The 18,536-nt window shown below is 30.3% G+C and overlaps 1 protein-coding gene across 1 annotated transcript; it reads left to right on the forward strand.

The window, feature by feature from the left end:
* Positions 1-16: 16 nt before the first annotated feature.
* On the forward strand, positions 17-17,000 carry LOC134714811 (max-like protein X). Its single transcript, XM_063576393.1, has 9 exons — positions 17-108; positions 1,724-1,799; positions 2,515-2,643; positions 3,438-3,538; positions 4,114-4,210; positions 5,407-5,506; positions 7,110-7,194; positions 8,201-8,317; positions 14,818-17,000. Exons 2-9 carry the CDS (start codon positions 1,757-1,759, stop codon positions 14,863-14,865), a joined length of 720 nt encoding a protein of 239 aa, XP_063432463.1. The 5' UTR covers positions 17-108; positions 1,724-1,756; the 3' UTR covers positions 14,866-17,000.
* The last annotated feature ends 1,536 nt before the right edge of the window (positions 17,001-18,536 follow it).

Below are 18,536 nucleotides of genomic sequence, written 5' to 3' on the forward strand. Positions count from 1 at the left end.
ACGTTCAAAAGATTATGATTGACAAATCGCGACATTTTTACCTCAATAGTGAAGAACTCACTAGTAAACAAGTGGATTAGGACTGAAAATAAACACTGAAATAAACAGGTAAATTCAGACAAATTACACAAAATTGTAGGCTGTTCAGGTTGTTTAAAACCGCCGGAGTAGGAGTTGAAAAGATTTGTTTTACATTGAACATGTTGAAATGGAAACGTATTGCCTTGCTGCTTGCTCAAGTTGCTGTTTGTAAACTAAAACTTATCTCATATATTTATATGACATCCAGTGGAAGTGATCCAGATTTACATTTGATCTAATCCTGATCTATATTTAGATACTTATTTGATGTTTACATTTATACAGATCTGTCTCGCTGAATAGTTAAATTCCCATAACTTCTTCTTGTCTCCGTATAAGCATCCTTTATAAGGATCACCACCATATATTATGGCGTATAAAGGAAGCATTTGGAGCCTGTATCGGTACAGATTAATGTGAGCATTTGCCTACCCAATTCCCCAGCCAGGCCATGATGGGTCTTATTACCAGAAAGTTAACCATCCCTAGGGTCATTATACACATAATTGCTATTTTTCGCCATAACTAGACAAATTTTGACATCATTATAGAAAATAGCTGACAACACAATGGAAAAGTGATTGTTATATGAGGTCAAAAGTTTAACAGGTAAATTGAGCACAACCCACCAAATGGGGAACTGTTCCCCAAATGAGTTTAAGATGGACAGATATCCATAATCCAAATAGGGAATATGTGTATGGGGGTTCCTATATGACAAATAACAGAAAAGATTCTTGCCAAATGACGGTAATTTTTGGTGCATGTAGATAAACATGATAAATGTACACTTTCTTTTAGATGATAAAGATAATCAACTGATTTTGACAAATCATGCTAATTTGTTTCCCAATAATAAAATTAATGGTAATTAATATTTTTTTGTACCTCTGATGAATCATGATAAAGATATTTTTACTAATCATGGTAAAATTTTAGCCAAAAATAACAGTTTAAAGCCTGACTGTAAAAGGCCATTCCTATCTTCATTAAGGGCATGCACAGCAAAGAATTTTGTTCCCACCCCACACCAATCAGTAGGGCTTTGACTTAATGACAATAACACATATGTGTAACATGACTTTTTTAGGTATTTTTTTATGGTATTGACTGCATATTAACCAAATATTTCAGTCAAGGTGTCTTGTGACAAAATGTAACTTTTTATGAATGTTAATGTCGCATTGTGCCATGCAAACAAGTATATATCTTGATATCTATATGTTCCCTTGTCACCATCTTACTGTGTTTATATATCTCAACTTGTATGATTCCCTTGTGAATGTAACAATGTTTTATATTTCATGAGAGAAATTTATGTATTACTGAAAAATTATTACACCAGGGTTTTTGATATCACAAACTAGTCATAACATTTACTAAATTTTATCATCTGTATATAAGGGACAACATCAAAAGTTCAACGTACATGTAGAATAAAAAAAAATAATTCACATAGTTTTTTCACTGACGCCCACCCCCCTCTAAACTTAATTTAGGTAAATTGATTTATGTAAAAATTGATTTTAGATATGAGGATCTTTCCCGATTTATGTTATTGCAGCTTAGTTTTCATAGTGCAGCTTATAGTAAAGATAGATATATATGCAATTAGTAAAATATTTTGTTTTTCACTTTTTAGATGTTTAACATGTTGTAGCAAATAGCAAATAAAATGGCTGATAGTAGCTATAGTGATATTAGCTTTGAGAAAAAAGGTGAGTTGTTTGTTCTTGAGTAAGCATAATTATTTACTTTTTTCAGTATTTTGCAAACTTACACCCCAATTAAAATGATGATGAAAATTTATTAAAAACATTAATAACTATATTAATGCATTGTAATACTCAATTATTGCAAAAAAAAAGACAATAAATACATGTTCCTGATGTTGGTAGCTGAGGTTCAATTTCATGTTTTTGTTTAGTTTAAATATACAAAATCATTAAAAAATCAATACTCAGTCATGATACATGTATTCAGAAGGGAGTACACTGAATTATTATTGTATACTGTAAACCATTATACCTCTGTCAAACAATAATGAATTTATACTATGATTAAAACTTGTTACCAATTCACATGTTATTTTAACAGAAAGCTTTCTTTCCAGTCAGGAAACATTTGGCATTCTTATATTTCAGAGTTCATTATGATAAATTATTGAACCAAAAAAAATATATTTTATTTTTCAATATCTAGAATGTCAACGAATGTACTACACTTATAAAAGCTATATATATATATATATATATATATTATCAACTTGATTCACACCATATCATGTCAGTCTTTTATGAAATATATCAATTATCTGAAACATGTATCAATAAAAATGTGAATTGAAAGAAATGTGAAGAATAATATGAATTAGACAGTAACCAAACAATATAAATTCTCTGGAAATTTATAAAGTTATGTTTTTTTCTGCAGATGAAAACCTGATGAAAGTAGAGACTGTAAGTCCTACTCACAATAACAGATTTTCTTTCTCACGGACAAGTAGTACAGGCTCCATACCACAAGGTTGTATGTCATCAGCATCGTCTGCTCATAATACAGGTAAGGGTAATAACTCTGTAGCGATGACATCTTTATACCACAAAGTGTTATGTCTTCTGACATTATTGTCTGCACACAAAACAGGTAAGGGAAATAAATCTAGTGATGACATCTTTATAATACCACAAAGATGTGTGTTGTCTGCATTGTCTGCACATAATACAGATAAGGCAAATAACTCTGTAGTGATATCAACTCTATACCACAAGGATTAATGTCTTCAGCATCATTTGCCCATAATACAGGTAAGGGCAATAACTCTGTAGTGATTATTTTTCTTCACCACATAGATGTGTGTCACCAGCATCGTATGCCAAGGGCAGTTGTAACTCATATATAGGAATTCTTTGTTTTGATCTGTAAGTAGTCCTTAAACTTGGAGCATGATTTAGATTAATTCTTCACAATGACCAAGGGTACATCAAATTCTACAATTCCAATGATCAAGACTTAGAGCACTTTGATATACTCTTAATCAAATTTACTTAAATGATAAAAGCTCTAACATTTCATCATTTATAACTTAATACTAAGTGAGTAAACAAAAATATTACAAAAAAGATTTAATTAAGCAACAAAACTTATTTAACACTGATTAAATACATGGTTGAAAAGTTCCCTATTGAAAGATTTTTACAGTGAACAAGATTTTTTTCAAGATTTTGGAAAACAAAAAGTAGGTTAGCATTATACAAATTATATGCTTAATATAAACAGCAAGTTTTGGTTATTAATGTTGTGAATTACATATATTTGTAAATGCTGGGAATAAAACCATTATAAAATGTTTGCAGATGATGAAGACAGTGATACAACAAAACAAACAATGACATATAAAGATCGTCGACGTGAAGCACACACTCATGCAGAACAGAAAAGGAGAGATGCCATTAAGGTATAGAGCTTTAAAAAGTGTACAAAGTTTTACAAGTAAGTGGAATTGCATTCCAACGCAGTAATTTTTCGACTGTTGGGATTTGAAAGTGTTGATATCCTATTTTAAGCCAGATCATCTTGGTGGGGTTTTGGGTGCAATTTTTTAACAATAGACAAAGATGTGAGATTAGATATTTGGATTTCAGGCAAATCTGCATACAAATATATGTATCTTTATAAAAATGGTTAAATTTATTATTGTGAACTTTACTTATTCACATATGCATTAATATCATTAACATGATTAATAAAAAACCTTGCAATAAGTTCTGAATTTACAGAATTGGAGGTATACACACAAATTCAACAATGTTTGAATAACCTAAATCATGTGATTATTACAGACCAGGTACATTTTTGATAAAATACAATAAAACAATTTTAAGTAACAGGTATGTATGTACATATATCCTTGAGTAAGCATGTGTACACAACTGCCTTGATGGTCTCACAGTAGCTACTTAACCTTGTGGTAGGTCATAGGTTCCCTGTTAGAATTTAGTGACACATACTATATTAAGTTTATCATTTCAGAAAGGATATGAAGAACTACAGAATATTGTTCCTACATGTCAGAATACAGACAGTGTTGGTTCTCAGAAACTCAGTAAAGCAACAGTTCTTCAAAGATGTAAGCAAATATTTAAAAACTTTGAAATTCCCAAATTCTGTCTTTCCGTCATTCCACAACAAACCATTATATGGAGGTTTTTTTTAAACGCCTTCAGATATTGGGCTGATTTTTGGTTTGTGAGTTAATCATGATCAGTTACAGATCAAGTTTACGTTTTGTTCTGCTCCACTAATTTTTGCCGAAATTACAGGCATTGGACTTGGAGAAATTGTTGAAAATCTCAGTTATAAATATTTTTTTTCTAAACGCCTTCAGATATTGGGCTGTTTTTTTGGTATGTGAGTTAACCATGATGAGTTATATACAGATCAAGTTTAAGTTTCATCTGCTCCACTTATTTTTGCCGAAATTACAGACTATGAACTTTGAGAAATTGTTGAAAATCACAGTTTTAGACTTTTTTTCTAAACGCCTTCAGATATTGGGCTGATTTTTGGTACATGTATGTGAGTTAACCATGATGAGTTATAGGTCAAACTTAAGTTTTGTTCCTCTCTGCTTATTTTCGATGAAATAAAGGGCTTTGGACTTTGATAAATTATTTACAGTTATACAATTTTTTTCTCTATGCCCCTCCAGATTTTGAGCTGATTTTTGATATGTGAGACTACCATCATGTTTGGGTGCACATGTGTTTATATTGAAATTGCAGTTTTTTCAACTTTTTGGGAAGGGGCCATTCGTGTAGCTTTGACACATCTAGTTCACAATTGGAAAGGGCTGGATGTCCAAAACAGACATACTTTCTGGACTGAAAAAAAAAAGTCCAGATGGAAATGAGTCAATAAGGTATTGCAAATTATGTTGTATGATTAAGGATAGTTTATGGTTTGGATAGTATTTTTTCTGTCATAAAAGTAACATGAGAAGTATATACTGTAAAATAAACTCTAAGTAAATACCTCCTCATGAAAGCACTTCACAGCAGTAACTAACAAATGCCATGGTTGGCAAACACCTGAGGTTGACATGATTATCATGAAACTTGTGGCTAGTACTTTGATTTTAATTGTAAGGCTTGTGTTCATACAAATTGTTTTTATGTAAGGAGTTGTTTGCTAACAAGGCAATGCTTTGTTGATAATAATCAAAAGTCAACAACAAAGTTTATACACATTGCAAATTTTTTTTAAACTTTTTGAAAAGACAGATTGTAGAAATGTACAATTTACCAGATGTATTCTGTTTTGTAGCCATTGATTACATACAGTATTTGGTATCACAGAAGAAAAAGCAAGAAGATGATTTGGACAATCTGAGGAAAGAGGTCATGGCTTTAAAGATTATGAAAGCGTAAGTACATATCACAAAACATGTATCATTTTAGCATAAATAACTTTAAGGCCATGATTTTTTAATTTGTTGGTTTACGGATCCGCCGACCCGATTTTGCCGATTCCAAGAATAAAAATAAAATTGACTTTATATGCTTTTTTATTCCCGCTGACCCAAACAAATACATTATCCCTGAAAAAAAATATTAAATTCTTCTTTTTCTATGAAATGAAATGCATGAATCACTAACAAAATTGATAACACTCTCTGTTGTGAAAAAATAAAACTTCCAGTTTACGTTTCTAAAAATAGACAAATCAATTTTAACTGACCTTGAAACGGTGTTTACGCAAATAATTTTGCGGAACGAAATCTGTGTTTAAAACCAATCACATAATAAGTTCGTTTCCCTTATTTGTCATCAGTCCGTAAGATGCATAATCTCATAGAAATAGACTTGTCCAAATGTGGACAGGTGGAAAGCACCTTGGAAGTAAAAGTCATTTAGAATTTTCTTGTTTCATGGATAATAAAAAAAATATCGTCCATTTGGATTAAAAACGGGAATGCATGACACCAGATTAACCCGATATTCTCGTTTTTTTTTTTGGACGAGTCTATTACGTTTTTGACACGTGTGTTGAAACTTATTTTCGTACGACGTTTTTTACATTTTTTCTTTATCAGTTTTCATTCTTGAAGATCATTTCTCATCAGATTTTCTGAAATTGATTAAGAGCTACGCCAATTTGTTTTTCTTGTTAGTGAAATGACGATTTAATTTCGTCTTTGTCCGTGAACACCCCGCCCCCCTTTTTACGGCAAATCATCAGACAATGTCATGCGATATTTATGACAGCTGATCAAGAATATTTCATCAAACTAAAATTTGAAATGATGACAAAATGGCATAAAAATCATATTGTTAGAAAGGTGAAATGTATATTTATTTTGCATTTTTTTTCTGTCTTGAAAGATATTTTTTTTCTTTTTTTTCCCGACCGACCGACCCGACTTTTTCATGGGGAAAATCCGTAAACCAACAAATTAAAAAAACGTGGCCTAATATGATACACAAGTCATGTAGTGCTCATAAAAAAAATTTCTGTTAGACAATGAGCATTGATATGAATGTACATATGTATTTAAAGTGTATGTGGTTTTTTGTTTCTTCTAAACCAGTTAAATTTTGAATCAACACATGCATAAATTGATAAACAAAATAGCATATTTACAGATTATCATCCTTATTATCTACAAGATATTTGCCACTGGAAATTAGACAGAAAACAATTAATCATACCTTGAGAGTTGAAATTGTGTGCTCACAGGTAATCATCTCACAGTACAAGTATATATATCTCGCATTAATTTGCCATCACAATCAAAATGCAGTATACTGCATGTATATTTTGGTCCTCTTTGCAACATGTTTTTGGGGACATAGAAACACCAGTTGTCCGTCCCTCCAGTCTTGTTAGTCTCTCACAGAGTATATTTTAATATCATGGATTAAGTATTGGTTATTCTTAAGTAGAACTTTATGTGCAATGTATTTATTCAATGATGTCAGTAATGAGTCCCATTAATGCCTATAGCTATCATATTTTTCATATTACAGGAACTATGAGCATATAGTTAAAACTCACCAGAATCAGCCAACTCATGGACAAAATCAAGTTTCTGATGAGGCAAAGTTTCAAGTTGTGAGTATGGTATTATAATGTGATTAGCTCAGTGAGTCTTTTAACTCATGAGTCGAGTCTTTGAAGTTATTTGTAATTTAATTGATATTCAACTGTTTTTGAGAAAATTTAGAAAATCCTATATTGTCATGACCTCTTTAATTAAAAAAAAATAGATGTGTTTGAAATACATGAATGGCCCCATCTCAGTTTAATATATATATATAGTTGAAAAATAAAATTTGTATATATGTGATTTCAACAATTTATCAAATTCCAAAGCCTGTATTTTTGGCAAAAATTAGCAGAGTGAAACAAGACTTAAACTTGATCTGTAACACATAATAGTTTACGCACATACCATATAAACATCCCATTATCTGAAGGTACCGTATAGCGGGTTATTTTCGCGGGTTTAAAATTGAATAAGGTATACGAAATATTTTTGCGGTAATTATTTTGGCGGTTTCGAAACTTTTATCAATACCTTTGCATGTACACTTTTGAATTGGCAGAATTTATTTTGGCGATTTTGTTCTATCCGCGAAAATAAGCGAAAATTTACACACTGCGAAAATAACCTGCTATACGGTATTTAGAAAAAAATGTTTAAATTATTTGTTGCGGAATGACGAAAAGACAGACAAGGATAAAACTATATGGTTCAAACAACTTTGTTGCAGGGCCTTAGAATTGAATGTGTCTAAAAAGGGTAAAACGTGCAATAAATGTAAAGTATCCGCGAAAATAAGTTGGTTTACAGTAATTCAAAACTAATGACTTTGCGGCTTTTTAATTTTGCGATTTTCTGACTTACTTGATGAAGTTTAATAATGATCCAAATTTAAATACTTGCGATGATTTATATTCAAGTAATTTTTTTAATTGCAAAGTTGCGAAATAAAATAGCTAGCGAAAATCAGTTGGTTTACAGTAGTCACATTGCCAACTATATTTGTGGACTAATTGTGACTGTTTCCAATTATTGACAATTACATGTTGATGATAAGTTTTACAACTGTTGTAGTTCCAGCAAATTATGGATACTTTGTTCCAGTCGTTCCATGCCAATGTGTCAGTATCAAACTTTGCTGAGTTGTCAGCATGTGTGTTCCAATGGTTGGAGGAGTATTGTAAACCACAGGTAGGGAAACAGTTATAAAATTATTCAAAACCATGTAATTTTTGAACTCAAACAGACACATCAAAATTAAGTAGGTACCAACAGTGTTTTTATACGCCCCTCAAAATTTTGACAGGACGTATTATGATATACCAATGTCCTATGTTCATCTGTCCAGCGTAAACATTTCAAACCATAACTTGAGAACAACTCAAAATTTCATGAAACTTAATTCTTTTTTAGTTTGATACAGGACTTTGTAGCTACAACAGGAGTGTGGTTTTTTTTCACATGACGCCCTGTATCTCCGTTTTTTTTTATGATAATTGCTTAAAACTTTACACACTTATTAGTTATATTAATCTTAAGATCTGTATAACTTTTGGTGATGATTCAAAATTTTATTTTTGAGTTATTGAGTATTTTGTAAAAAAAGGGGATGGGGTTTTACATGTCGCACCATATTTCAAAAACGATTTATGATTATTGCTTAAAACTTTACACACTTTTTAGTTATATCATGGAAGTATTATATTGACAGGAACTCCAACGAAAAATTAGCACATTCCCATCCCACTGATTTCTTTAAGAAAATAAAAGGTTCCGACTCAGTTTGTCAAGTATGTTATAACTCCTTTGTGTGGTATCTGTGGTGCCGCCTTCGGAAACTCCCGTGGTTATTTGTGAATCGCCACATGAATAATAACACCTGTTTCCGTTCAATAAATGAAGAACAAAGCTGAAAATATAGAAAAAAATCGGTCCATATTTAACAGAATGACATAAGAAAATTAACTGCATTCGTAAAGAGGGCAAGCTTATTTTTAGTTTTGTTGGGTATGTTTTAATCATTGGAACTTGGAAATCGGGAAATATCCGATTATGAAAATAACATGATGCTAAAGTAGAGTATTTGCAGAAAAGAATGTGATGCGCATGTAGTGTGCAGGATGGTGCCAGATAACTCAAATTTTAACTTTAAGATTGTAAACTTTTATCGATTGTAACACAAATATGGTTTTCTCTATCTTAAAAAATCGTAAAATATTAATAACTTATTTATCAAAAATGTATTAAAGATTAAAAGAGGTTAATAATTACACGCATGTGATGACCTCTACATAGTAATATCAGGTTACTAGACATGCTGATGATTTGTTACACCTTTGATAATAATTCCAAAGTTGTAAACAACCGTAAACATTCAACCTAGTCTGATATTACTCTGACGTCTGACAGATTTATTTTTACGGATGACTTTAAATAGTTCTGGATGCATTTAAAGAACGATCACCTTGATGGACCCTAAGCAGTTTAATATTTTTTTATCATGGAAACCAAATTAGTATTTATTTTTGTGTTTAAAAGCTGAACAGTTCTGAAACACCTTACGTAGTATGCTAAGCAATTTATATTTTTTATCTTGTTTAATTGCATGAAATATTTGCCATTGGACTCTCAGTACACAATTAATCAAAATAACTGATTTTTTTTCGGATCAAAGCTCTTTAACTCCGTCCCCCCGACCAACTTTTGGATTAAATTTCTATTGGAAATTCTTTAATTAAACACTTCATTAAAATATTTGTCCAAGTTAGCAGTAAAACGTGATAATAATTACTGATAAAAACTTTCTGTTTACTTTACATGAGAATTTTATGATTTTCAAGCCTAACATGTATATAGCAGTTACGCGTGTTTAGCCAACAGCCATGAATAAAAATCCTACTATTTTAAAATTGATTGTAACTTAAACTGACATGTTTATGGCTTGTTAGTATTTTTGCTCTTTAGTTGTTTTTTTTTTTTTTTTTTTATTTAGTGAAAACAGTCGCGGAGATTTCGTTTCGTTTCGTTTCGTTTCTTTTCTTTTTATTGTTTTAAAGCAGCAAAACCCATAAAAACTGACATTTTGTCATTCACATGGTCGGTAAATGTCATTTCCTTGACAATTAAGTACACATCTGGTTATTTCGGTATGTTCCGTAATTACGATCATTCACGAGGTTCAAACAATTTGATCGGAACCCATGCATCCATAATACATGTCGAGTTAATTAACAGATACTTAATGATTTTGCGTCATCACACTATAAACGGTTAAAGTCCGCTTGTTGGAGTTCCTGTCAATATAATACTTCCATGGTTATATACATCTTAAGATCTGTATACTTTTTGGTGATGATTAGAAATTTTATTTTAGAGTTATTATTGAGTTTTTGTTCAAAAAGGTGTGTTTTCACATGTCATGCTGTATCTTCAAAACTATTTATGATTATTTTACACAAGACAACAGGCGTATCATGCACTCATGCCGCAGCTGTTTATTTTTATTTTTTTTATCTTAACCCTCCCCTTTTGGATTAGTGAAAATAACACATAAAAATATACAGTTAGAAGAACAGGAAAACACTTCACTTTAGAACTACTGTAATTGGCAAAACAACCTGTACATATTATCTCCCCTTGCCTTCTTCATTGGTCTATTAGAATAAATGTAGGCTATTTACTCCCAGATTCTGGAGAAAACAGAAATAAGATACATTTACCAAAGGGAAGAAAATGACAAAAACATGAACAAAACTAAGAAAACTTTTTTTTTTTTTTTTTTATTTTTTTTATCCAACATATATAATATACAACAGTACAGTTATCAAACAATAAGTTCATATATATATAAATGTAATATAATACAACCTATTAGAAAATGTATAGAACTTGAAAAATAACATTTTGTTTGGATTTTATAATTGTATCTTATTAAAAAGGACATACAAAAAAAATATAGAGAATTAATACATAAAAGAATTAAAAGATGATTAAAGAAAAAGAAAAAAAAACAAAAAAAGCAACAAAAAACAAAAAAAAACAAAAAACCAATATAAAAAAAAAACAAAAATCATTTTGATGTCTGCCAATTTTTTCATAGTTGCTAATCCACCAAAGTATCCTGTAAAGCCTCTTGGTAAATGCACCAAGCTTGATTAAACTTTTCAAAACATTTATTTTTAACTGATATCTTCTTCTCCAAAATATAATGATGCTTTATTTTTTCAATCAATGCTGTTAAACTTAATTCTCCTTTAAAATATCGTGTATTATATATATATTGTTTAATCCAGAGAAAAATATTGTTTTGAGGGTCACCTTTGTACATTCGTGTTAAATTTCCAAACAAAAAAATATCCTGTGTAAATGGTATACTAATACCGTTATGGAGAAACCACATTTCAGTTTGCTCAATAAATTGTTGTACATAATAACAATCCCACAGTATATGTTCAATTGATTCAAGTTCAGTCTTACAAAAAGTACAATATGGGTTTTGCACAATCCCAATTTTGTTTAAAAACGTATTTGTTGCCAGAATTTTATGATTAATTCTATACTGAAGCCATTGTAGCTTAGTATTTTTTGTAATAGCAAATGGTAGTTGAAAAATCTTTTTCCAGTTTTGATTTTCTAAAACTAAAATTGCTTCCCATCTTTTTACTCCTGTAGGAACAGTGTTGTTTTTGTTTAGCACCAAATACATATCTTTTGATCCCTTTTTGCTTTTGAGAATGGTCTTTATAACTGATGGTATGAAAGGAGATACTAATTTATAATCTCCCCTTTTAATTTTTTTGGAAGTCTTAGTTAGCATAGAAATTATGCTATTATATTTCATGATGTCTATATCCATCTGAAAACACTCCTGAAATTGATAAAAATTTAGAAAGGTACCATTCTCCCCCACAATATCATTTACATATAAAATACCCTTACTATGCCAGACTTTGAAAAAAACTAGTTTGTTATCAATTTGGAATAGGTTATTCATCCAAATTGGACTGGAAAGAAAATATTCCCAGTCGTGCAAATTCATTTCTTTTTCAATTACCATTTGCCAAGCACCCAGTACATCTTTCCAAAATTTATTCTTAATACTTTGCTGTAGTTGCTTTAAATAGCTATTACCACAACTAAATAATCTATCTTTATCAACATATGACAAAAATATATTTCGCCATTTACAATCATTTCTACAAATTCTTCTAATCCAAGTACATTTCAAAGCATTTATAAAAGCATGTAAATTAATCATTTTTAAGCCTCCATCACAATAATCTTTTTGTATTACATCTTTTTTCACTCTATGAACTGGTGAGTTCCAAATAAACTTATACATCAGTTCATTTATCTGTTTAATAATATCTTCACTTGGATTAGGTAGTGACAATATTAAATGATTTAAAATTGGCAACATAAGTGTCTTTACAACAGTAATTCGACCAATAACAGTAATGTTACGTCTAGACCATTGTTTGACTAGTCTTTTTATTTTTACAATATTTTCATCATAATTGATTTTAACTAGTTTTTCTAAATCAACATCAAAATTAACACCCAATAATTTAAAGGATGTGCTTCCCCAAGTAAGATTTTGATTTGTACAAAGTGTCTCTGTGCTGTACTTTTTACTTCCAATCCAAATGACATGAGTTTTGGAAAAATTTATATTCAAACCAGAAATTTTAGCAAACCAATCTAGTTCCAATAATGCCTCATTTAAAGATTCTTCACTACCATCTAAAAGTAGTGATGTATCGTCAGCAAACTGCGAGAGTTTGTGTTCAACATCAAGAACTTTGATTCCATTTATATTTTTGTTATCTCTTATTTTTAATGCTAAAATTTCAGCACAAAGAATGAAAAGATAAGGCGATAATGGATCACCTTGCCTACAACCCCGTTCAACAGTGAAAAAGTCTGAAAGATTCCCTCCCTGAATGACTGCTGAATTAATGTTTTGATAGAGCACTTTCACCCAATTTATAATAGAATCGCCAAAATTAAAAAATTTCAATACATTTAAAAGAAATTCCCATGAAATGGAATCAAAGGCTTTTTCAAAATCTATCAGCAATAAAAGGCCTGGTATATCATTATCTTCAGTATATTCCATGATATCATAGATCAATCTTAGATTTTCCCCAATATATCTTCCACTCATAAAACCTGTCTGATCAGTATCAATAAGTTTAGTCAAAACTGTTCTAAATCTTCCTGCTATAACCCCAGAGCCAATTTTATATACAGTATTAAGCAAAGATATAGGGCGCCAGTTTTTTAAAAAATGTCTAGGTTTGTTACCCTTTGGAAGACATGTAATTATCCCCTGTTTTTGAGTAACAGAAAGTTCCCCTTTATCATACCCTGCATTCAAGGATCTTACAACAAAAATTTTTAAGTCAGGCCAGAAAAATTTAAAAAATTCACTTGAAAAACCATCTGATCCAGGCGTTTTATTGCTTTTCATTCTTTTTAAAGTTTCACCAGCTTCCTGAACTGATATTTCACCTTCTAGTTTATCTTGTTCATCCAAAGATAACTTTCTAACATTTACATTTTGTAGACTATTTTCAATATCTTTAGGTTTACAACATTCAACATCTCTGTTTTTGTACAAATTTTCATAAAATATTTTAACCTGTTTAAGTATTTCTTTTTGGTTAGTTACAATATCACCATTTTCTTTTTCAACCTTTGGAATAATCTTGCTGGTAAAATTCTTAGATTCAAGTCCACAAAAATAACTTGTGGGTTTTTCTCCCTCTTCTATCCACTGTATTCTAGATCGAACTATTTTACCATGCATTTTTTCCTTTCTGAATTTTTCTAGTTCATTTTTTTTGTCTTCCAATTGCTGTATAGAACCTGAGTTTACATTTTCTTCTAAAATATTAATGTCATCTTTTAAAGTTTTTTCCCTTCTCTCTCTTTCCTTCTTTTTGAAGCTAGAGTATGAGATAGTTTTGCCCCTCACCTCCATTAATAGAGTTTCCAAAAACAACTGACTGTTAATTGTAAAATGAAGATCATTATTATTCACTTCATTAATATTGTCAAAATTATATACCAAGGCTGCATACTGTTTTTTTACATCCAAAATTTTTTCCTTGGTAACATTAACATAGTCAGCATCATACAACAAAGAATTATTGAACTTCCATAAACCTTTCCCCCTATTGAATGGATTCAATTCAAGTTCTAGAATAATTCTAGAATGATCCGATCGGTAACTGGGTTCTACACAGCAATTTTTCAAAAACGACAAAATGTTTTCAGAAAATAAGAAAAAATCAAGCCTAGCTTGTTTGAAAGGTGATTTTTTTCTCCAAGTGTATCTACACAGGTCAGGAAAAAGTTCCCTAAAGGGGTCAACTAGAGATCTATCGTCAATCAATTCTAATAGTTTGTCTCTAGCATTAGGATTATTTATGTGTAAATAATTATAACAATCTAAATTTGGATTTAACACAAGATTAAAAACTAAGAAAACTTAACATAGAACACTAAAATTGAGCAACAGAACCCCACCATAAAAAACCCATGATAAACTCCAGAATGCCAAGCAGTTCCTGCTTCACATGTGACATATTCTGCTGACAAATGATTAAAAATCTAAGGAAATATTTAATAAACTGATCAAGTGTTATTCGTATAATAAATAATTATGAATCATTTGTTCATTTCAGTCTTTGCGTGATGTGACAGTAGCTATTCTAAGACAGCTGAATCAGTAAACAGGATGTGATTGTGACAGCCATGAGTCTGGAAGTGATAGTGACAATGATAATACAGATAGTATTGTGAATAATCACAGTTTACTTACATCAAACATTTATTGTTGATTTTATTATGCACAATACGCATATTTTACATATAGAACTAATATACAATGTTTTATATTAAAATTAACAGATGTTTATGCTATTTGCATTGCAATACTTGTTATGATTTTGTTTGAAAGATTTTAATCAAATATTATATATAAAGATGACCTTGAAATGAAGTATTCATAAAATGAATTTTCAATATTGTAATTAAATAATGATAAATGTGATATTTTGGTTTTAAAGTTTGATCCTGTTACTTTATACAAATTTGACCTCCTTTTCACTTGGTATTGCATTATTTTTTTTATTTTCTTAGTTCACATTCAACTTATGCATAAATGTCATTTATTAGGTTTTACATTAAAGTCTTGATTAAGTAAGGATCAACAAATGATAGAGGAATGATTTTTTCCCAATGTTAATGCATCACTTTTAGTGACCAATTTCCATATGATAAGCTATTACTCTTTCTCTGTTTCTTTCTTTCATTCTAATTCTATCTTTTCTAATTACCAGTAGTTGATTTATGTTAGTCATTTATTGTGGGTCTCATTGGGGTCTAAGTGTGATGCAGGATTTCTATTTTGAGGGAGCGTGACATGTGAAAATCAAATTATTGTGCTATGAAAACGGGAAATGAAGTCTAGTGGGACACAGGAAATTACAAAAAATGAGAATTGCTTACGTACATAGTATAAGTGGGATATGGGAATCTGACAAAACTGTAAGCAAGATCTGTGATCAGAACCCCCAATGAGACCCCCTTTATACAGAAAGCATTTTAATAGATATTATATGAAGGTGTTAATGTTGATACCTTCATGACTCATAATGGTATAAATTTTTGCCAAATGATGATGGCAATAATTTTTGGTGTATGACGATAAAATGTACACATTCTTTTAGATGATAAAAAATTGGCTGATTTTGACCTATCATGTTATGATGATAACAATAACATTGAATAATTATTATTTGAGACCTTTGACGAATCAAGATAAGGATAATTTGACCAATTACTGTAAAATTTTACCTAGTTTGACACTAAGGGTAGCCAAAAATGACTGTTTGACGGTAAAGGGTATTCATACCTATATTATATTGATTGATTCAAATATTTTGATTTGCTTACACATTTTCCACATTGGAGACATTTTGTACTTTGTGCATCTAATGATGATACTGCATATACATGTATAGCTATACAGATTATGCTAAAGCTGTTTATAAACTTGGATTAAGTTTGAATTGGTTAGATATTAATCATAGTAAAGTTTTACTTTACATTCCTTTATCGGTTGGCTTTTTTAGTAAATTTTAGTAAGATGCAATGGATATTCAAGAGATATAGCAACATTTTGCCTTGAAAGTGAATATTGTTGCATTTGTTTTTATTTTGAATGATTATTTTTTTGCTAAATTTGTTTTGGTTAAAATATAGGAGATAGTTGTCTACATCTCTGTAATAGATGCTTTTTATAAAAAGAAGACCCTCATCTGTTTTGTAAATTGCAGATAATGCCCTAGTGTTTAAAATATATAGATCCTTGATTGGCAGCTTGAAAATCCTTAAAACAATCACTGTAGCAGAGAGAAAATTTATCACAATAATTTTGTATTTAATAAATATTCATATTGGAATTTTTGCAATTCAGAATATTTGTACAGAGAAAAATGTTTAAAGTGAAGTAGAAAATGGTATAAATAATATTTCAATATGTATACTATAAGGTTTAGAGTAAAAAATTGTTTCAGAAGTTCTTGAAGGTTAATTCTATCAGTAGCATTAATATTATCATCAAAAAAGGTATCATAAATTATAGAGAAATCCAATTATTTTTATTTTGGTGGTGTTTTTTTTTAATCATTAATTGTTAATGAAGACATGACATGTTTTCAGTACCACTTGTAAAAGGAGGATAAATTAAAATATATATTGGTAAAAAACTTTGATTTAAATGATCAGTTTAATTGACTCTGGTATATATGAATAATTGTATATATTTAAAATCATGTTTTATTAAAGAGAATATACCATCAGACTTGAGCATTATCTGCATACAATTCACCTTTTCAGAATCGGAAGAACTGTTGGTAGTCTCATTGTTCATTCATCAAAAAGAATTAATGTGACGTCATTGGGTTAAATTTCCATTTTTTAGAAAGTATTAAAACAATCACAAGGTTTGGTGTACACTTTTGAAAATATTTCCCAGAATGCATTAGATTCTGAAACAGCAAATGACAAAATTCTATGGTCAGTGTAGTAGAGATATACCATTGTTGCTTCCTGTCTTATCTGTTGCCATTTAAAAAGTAAAATCACAAAAATACTGAACTCAGAGGAAAATCAATTTGGAAAGTCCATAATCACATGGCAAAATCAAAAAACAAAACGCATCAAAAACGAATGGACAAGAACTGTCATATTCCTGACTTGGTACAGGCATTTTCAAATGTAGAAAATGGTGGATTAAACCTGGTTCTATAGCGCTAACCCTCTCACTTTAATAACAGTCTCATCAAATTCCGTTACATTTACATGATGCGTTAAGTAGGAGTAGGTTCCGGTAAGGACCGATTTTGGCCTCAAATTTCAGTTTCATCTGACAAAAGATTTTGACCACTTCTCAAACACTTAAGTGTCTATTTTATTTAATTCAATTAATTTATGTGAGAGATTTTAACTTATTTAGTCATTAAAATATGAAAAATCTACCAAATATGCAAAAAAAGTCACTTTTCAGATGGTTTTTGTCAAAAATGAAAGTGGCCACATCCGTGTTCATCCTCAATCTTTACATATGTTATGTATTATCATCAAATACAACTGACATTTCAATATTTTGGATGAACATGAATGTGGCCACTTTTGTTTACACGGAAACCATCTAAAATTTAACTAAAATGCTGGAATTGTGAAGATTTCAGTAATTTAGCATGACTAAATGGTACTAGTACCCAATATATGTGCATTGTATTATCAAAAACAGCCCATATTTATGTAGCAGAAGCATTCTATTATCCAATAAATAGCTAAAAGTTTACATTTTAACAATTTTGTAAAACTGCTATATTTTGGGGCCAAAAAGGGGTCTTACTGGACCTACTCCTTTCAGATGAATGTTTTTAAAGAACAAGTTCAAACTGGAGAATCTGGTTAAAGTTGTATTGCTTGTTAAAGGAACATATATTGTTAGTCAAGTTTTTGTTTCAGTAAATATGTTGGATACAGTAATTGACTCTTGAAAAATCACTACAGTCGTTGGACAAAAGAACAACTACTAACTCTTGAGTTAGAGAGAATGACTTGGTACAGGTGCAACTTGCGATGGTGAATAATGAAAAATTATATGCACACTTGGTACACTGTGAGACATGAGGCAAAACAGGTGTAAGTTAACTTTTCGGGCGTCATCAATACCTTATTTCTCATCAGTATACAGATGTAGTAGTTTAACAATGACCTAATGCTTAAAATACTGACCTAAAGGTACTTAATTAAACTTCCATGAAATCTGGTTAAGTTTCAAACTTTGTCTTTTACAGATTAGTCTAAGTAAAAGGAGATGTAGGGA

This window comes from Mytilus trossulus, chromosome 4 (genome assembly GCF_036588685.1).
Source record: "Mytilus trossulus isolate FHL-02 chromosome 4, PNRI_Mtr1.1.1.hap1, whole genome shotgun sequence".
NCBI lineage: Eukaryota > Metazoa > Mollusca > Bivalvia > Mytilida > Mytilidae > Mytilus > Mytilus trossulus.

Coding starts and splice junctions, on each gene's coding strand:
- LOC134714811 (XM_063576393.1), top strand. CDS start 1,757: ATGGCTGATAGTAGCTATAGTGATATTAGCTTTGAGAAAAAAG. Junction 1,800..2,514: donor TATTAGCTTTGAGAAAAAAG/GTGAGTTGTTTG, acceptor TTTTTTCTGCAG/ATGAAAACCTGATGAAAGTA. Junction 2,644..3,437: donor ATCGTCTGCTCATAATACAG/GTAAGGGTAATA, acceptor AAATGTTTGCAG/ATGATGAAGACAGTGATACA.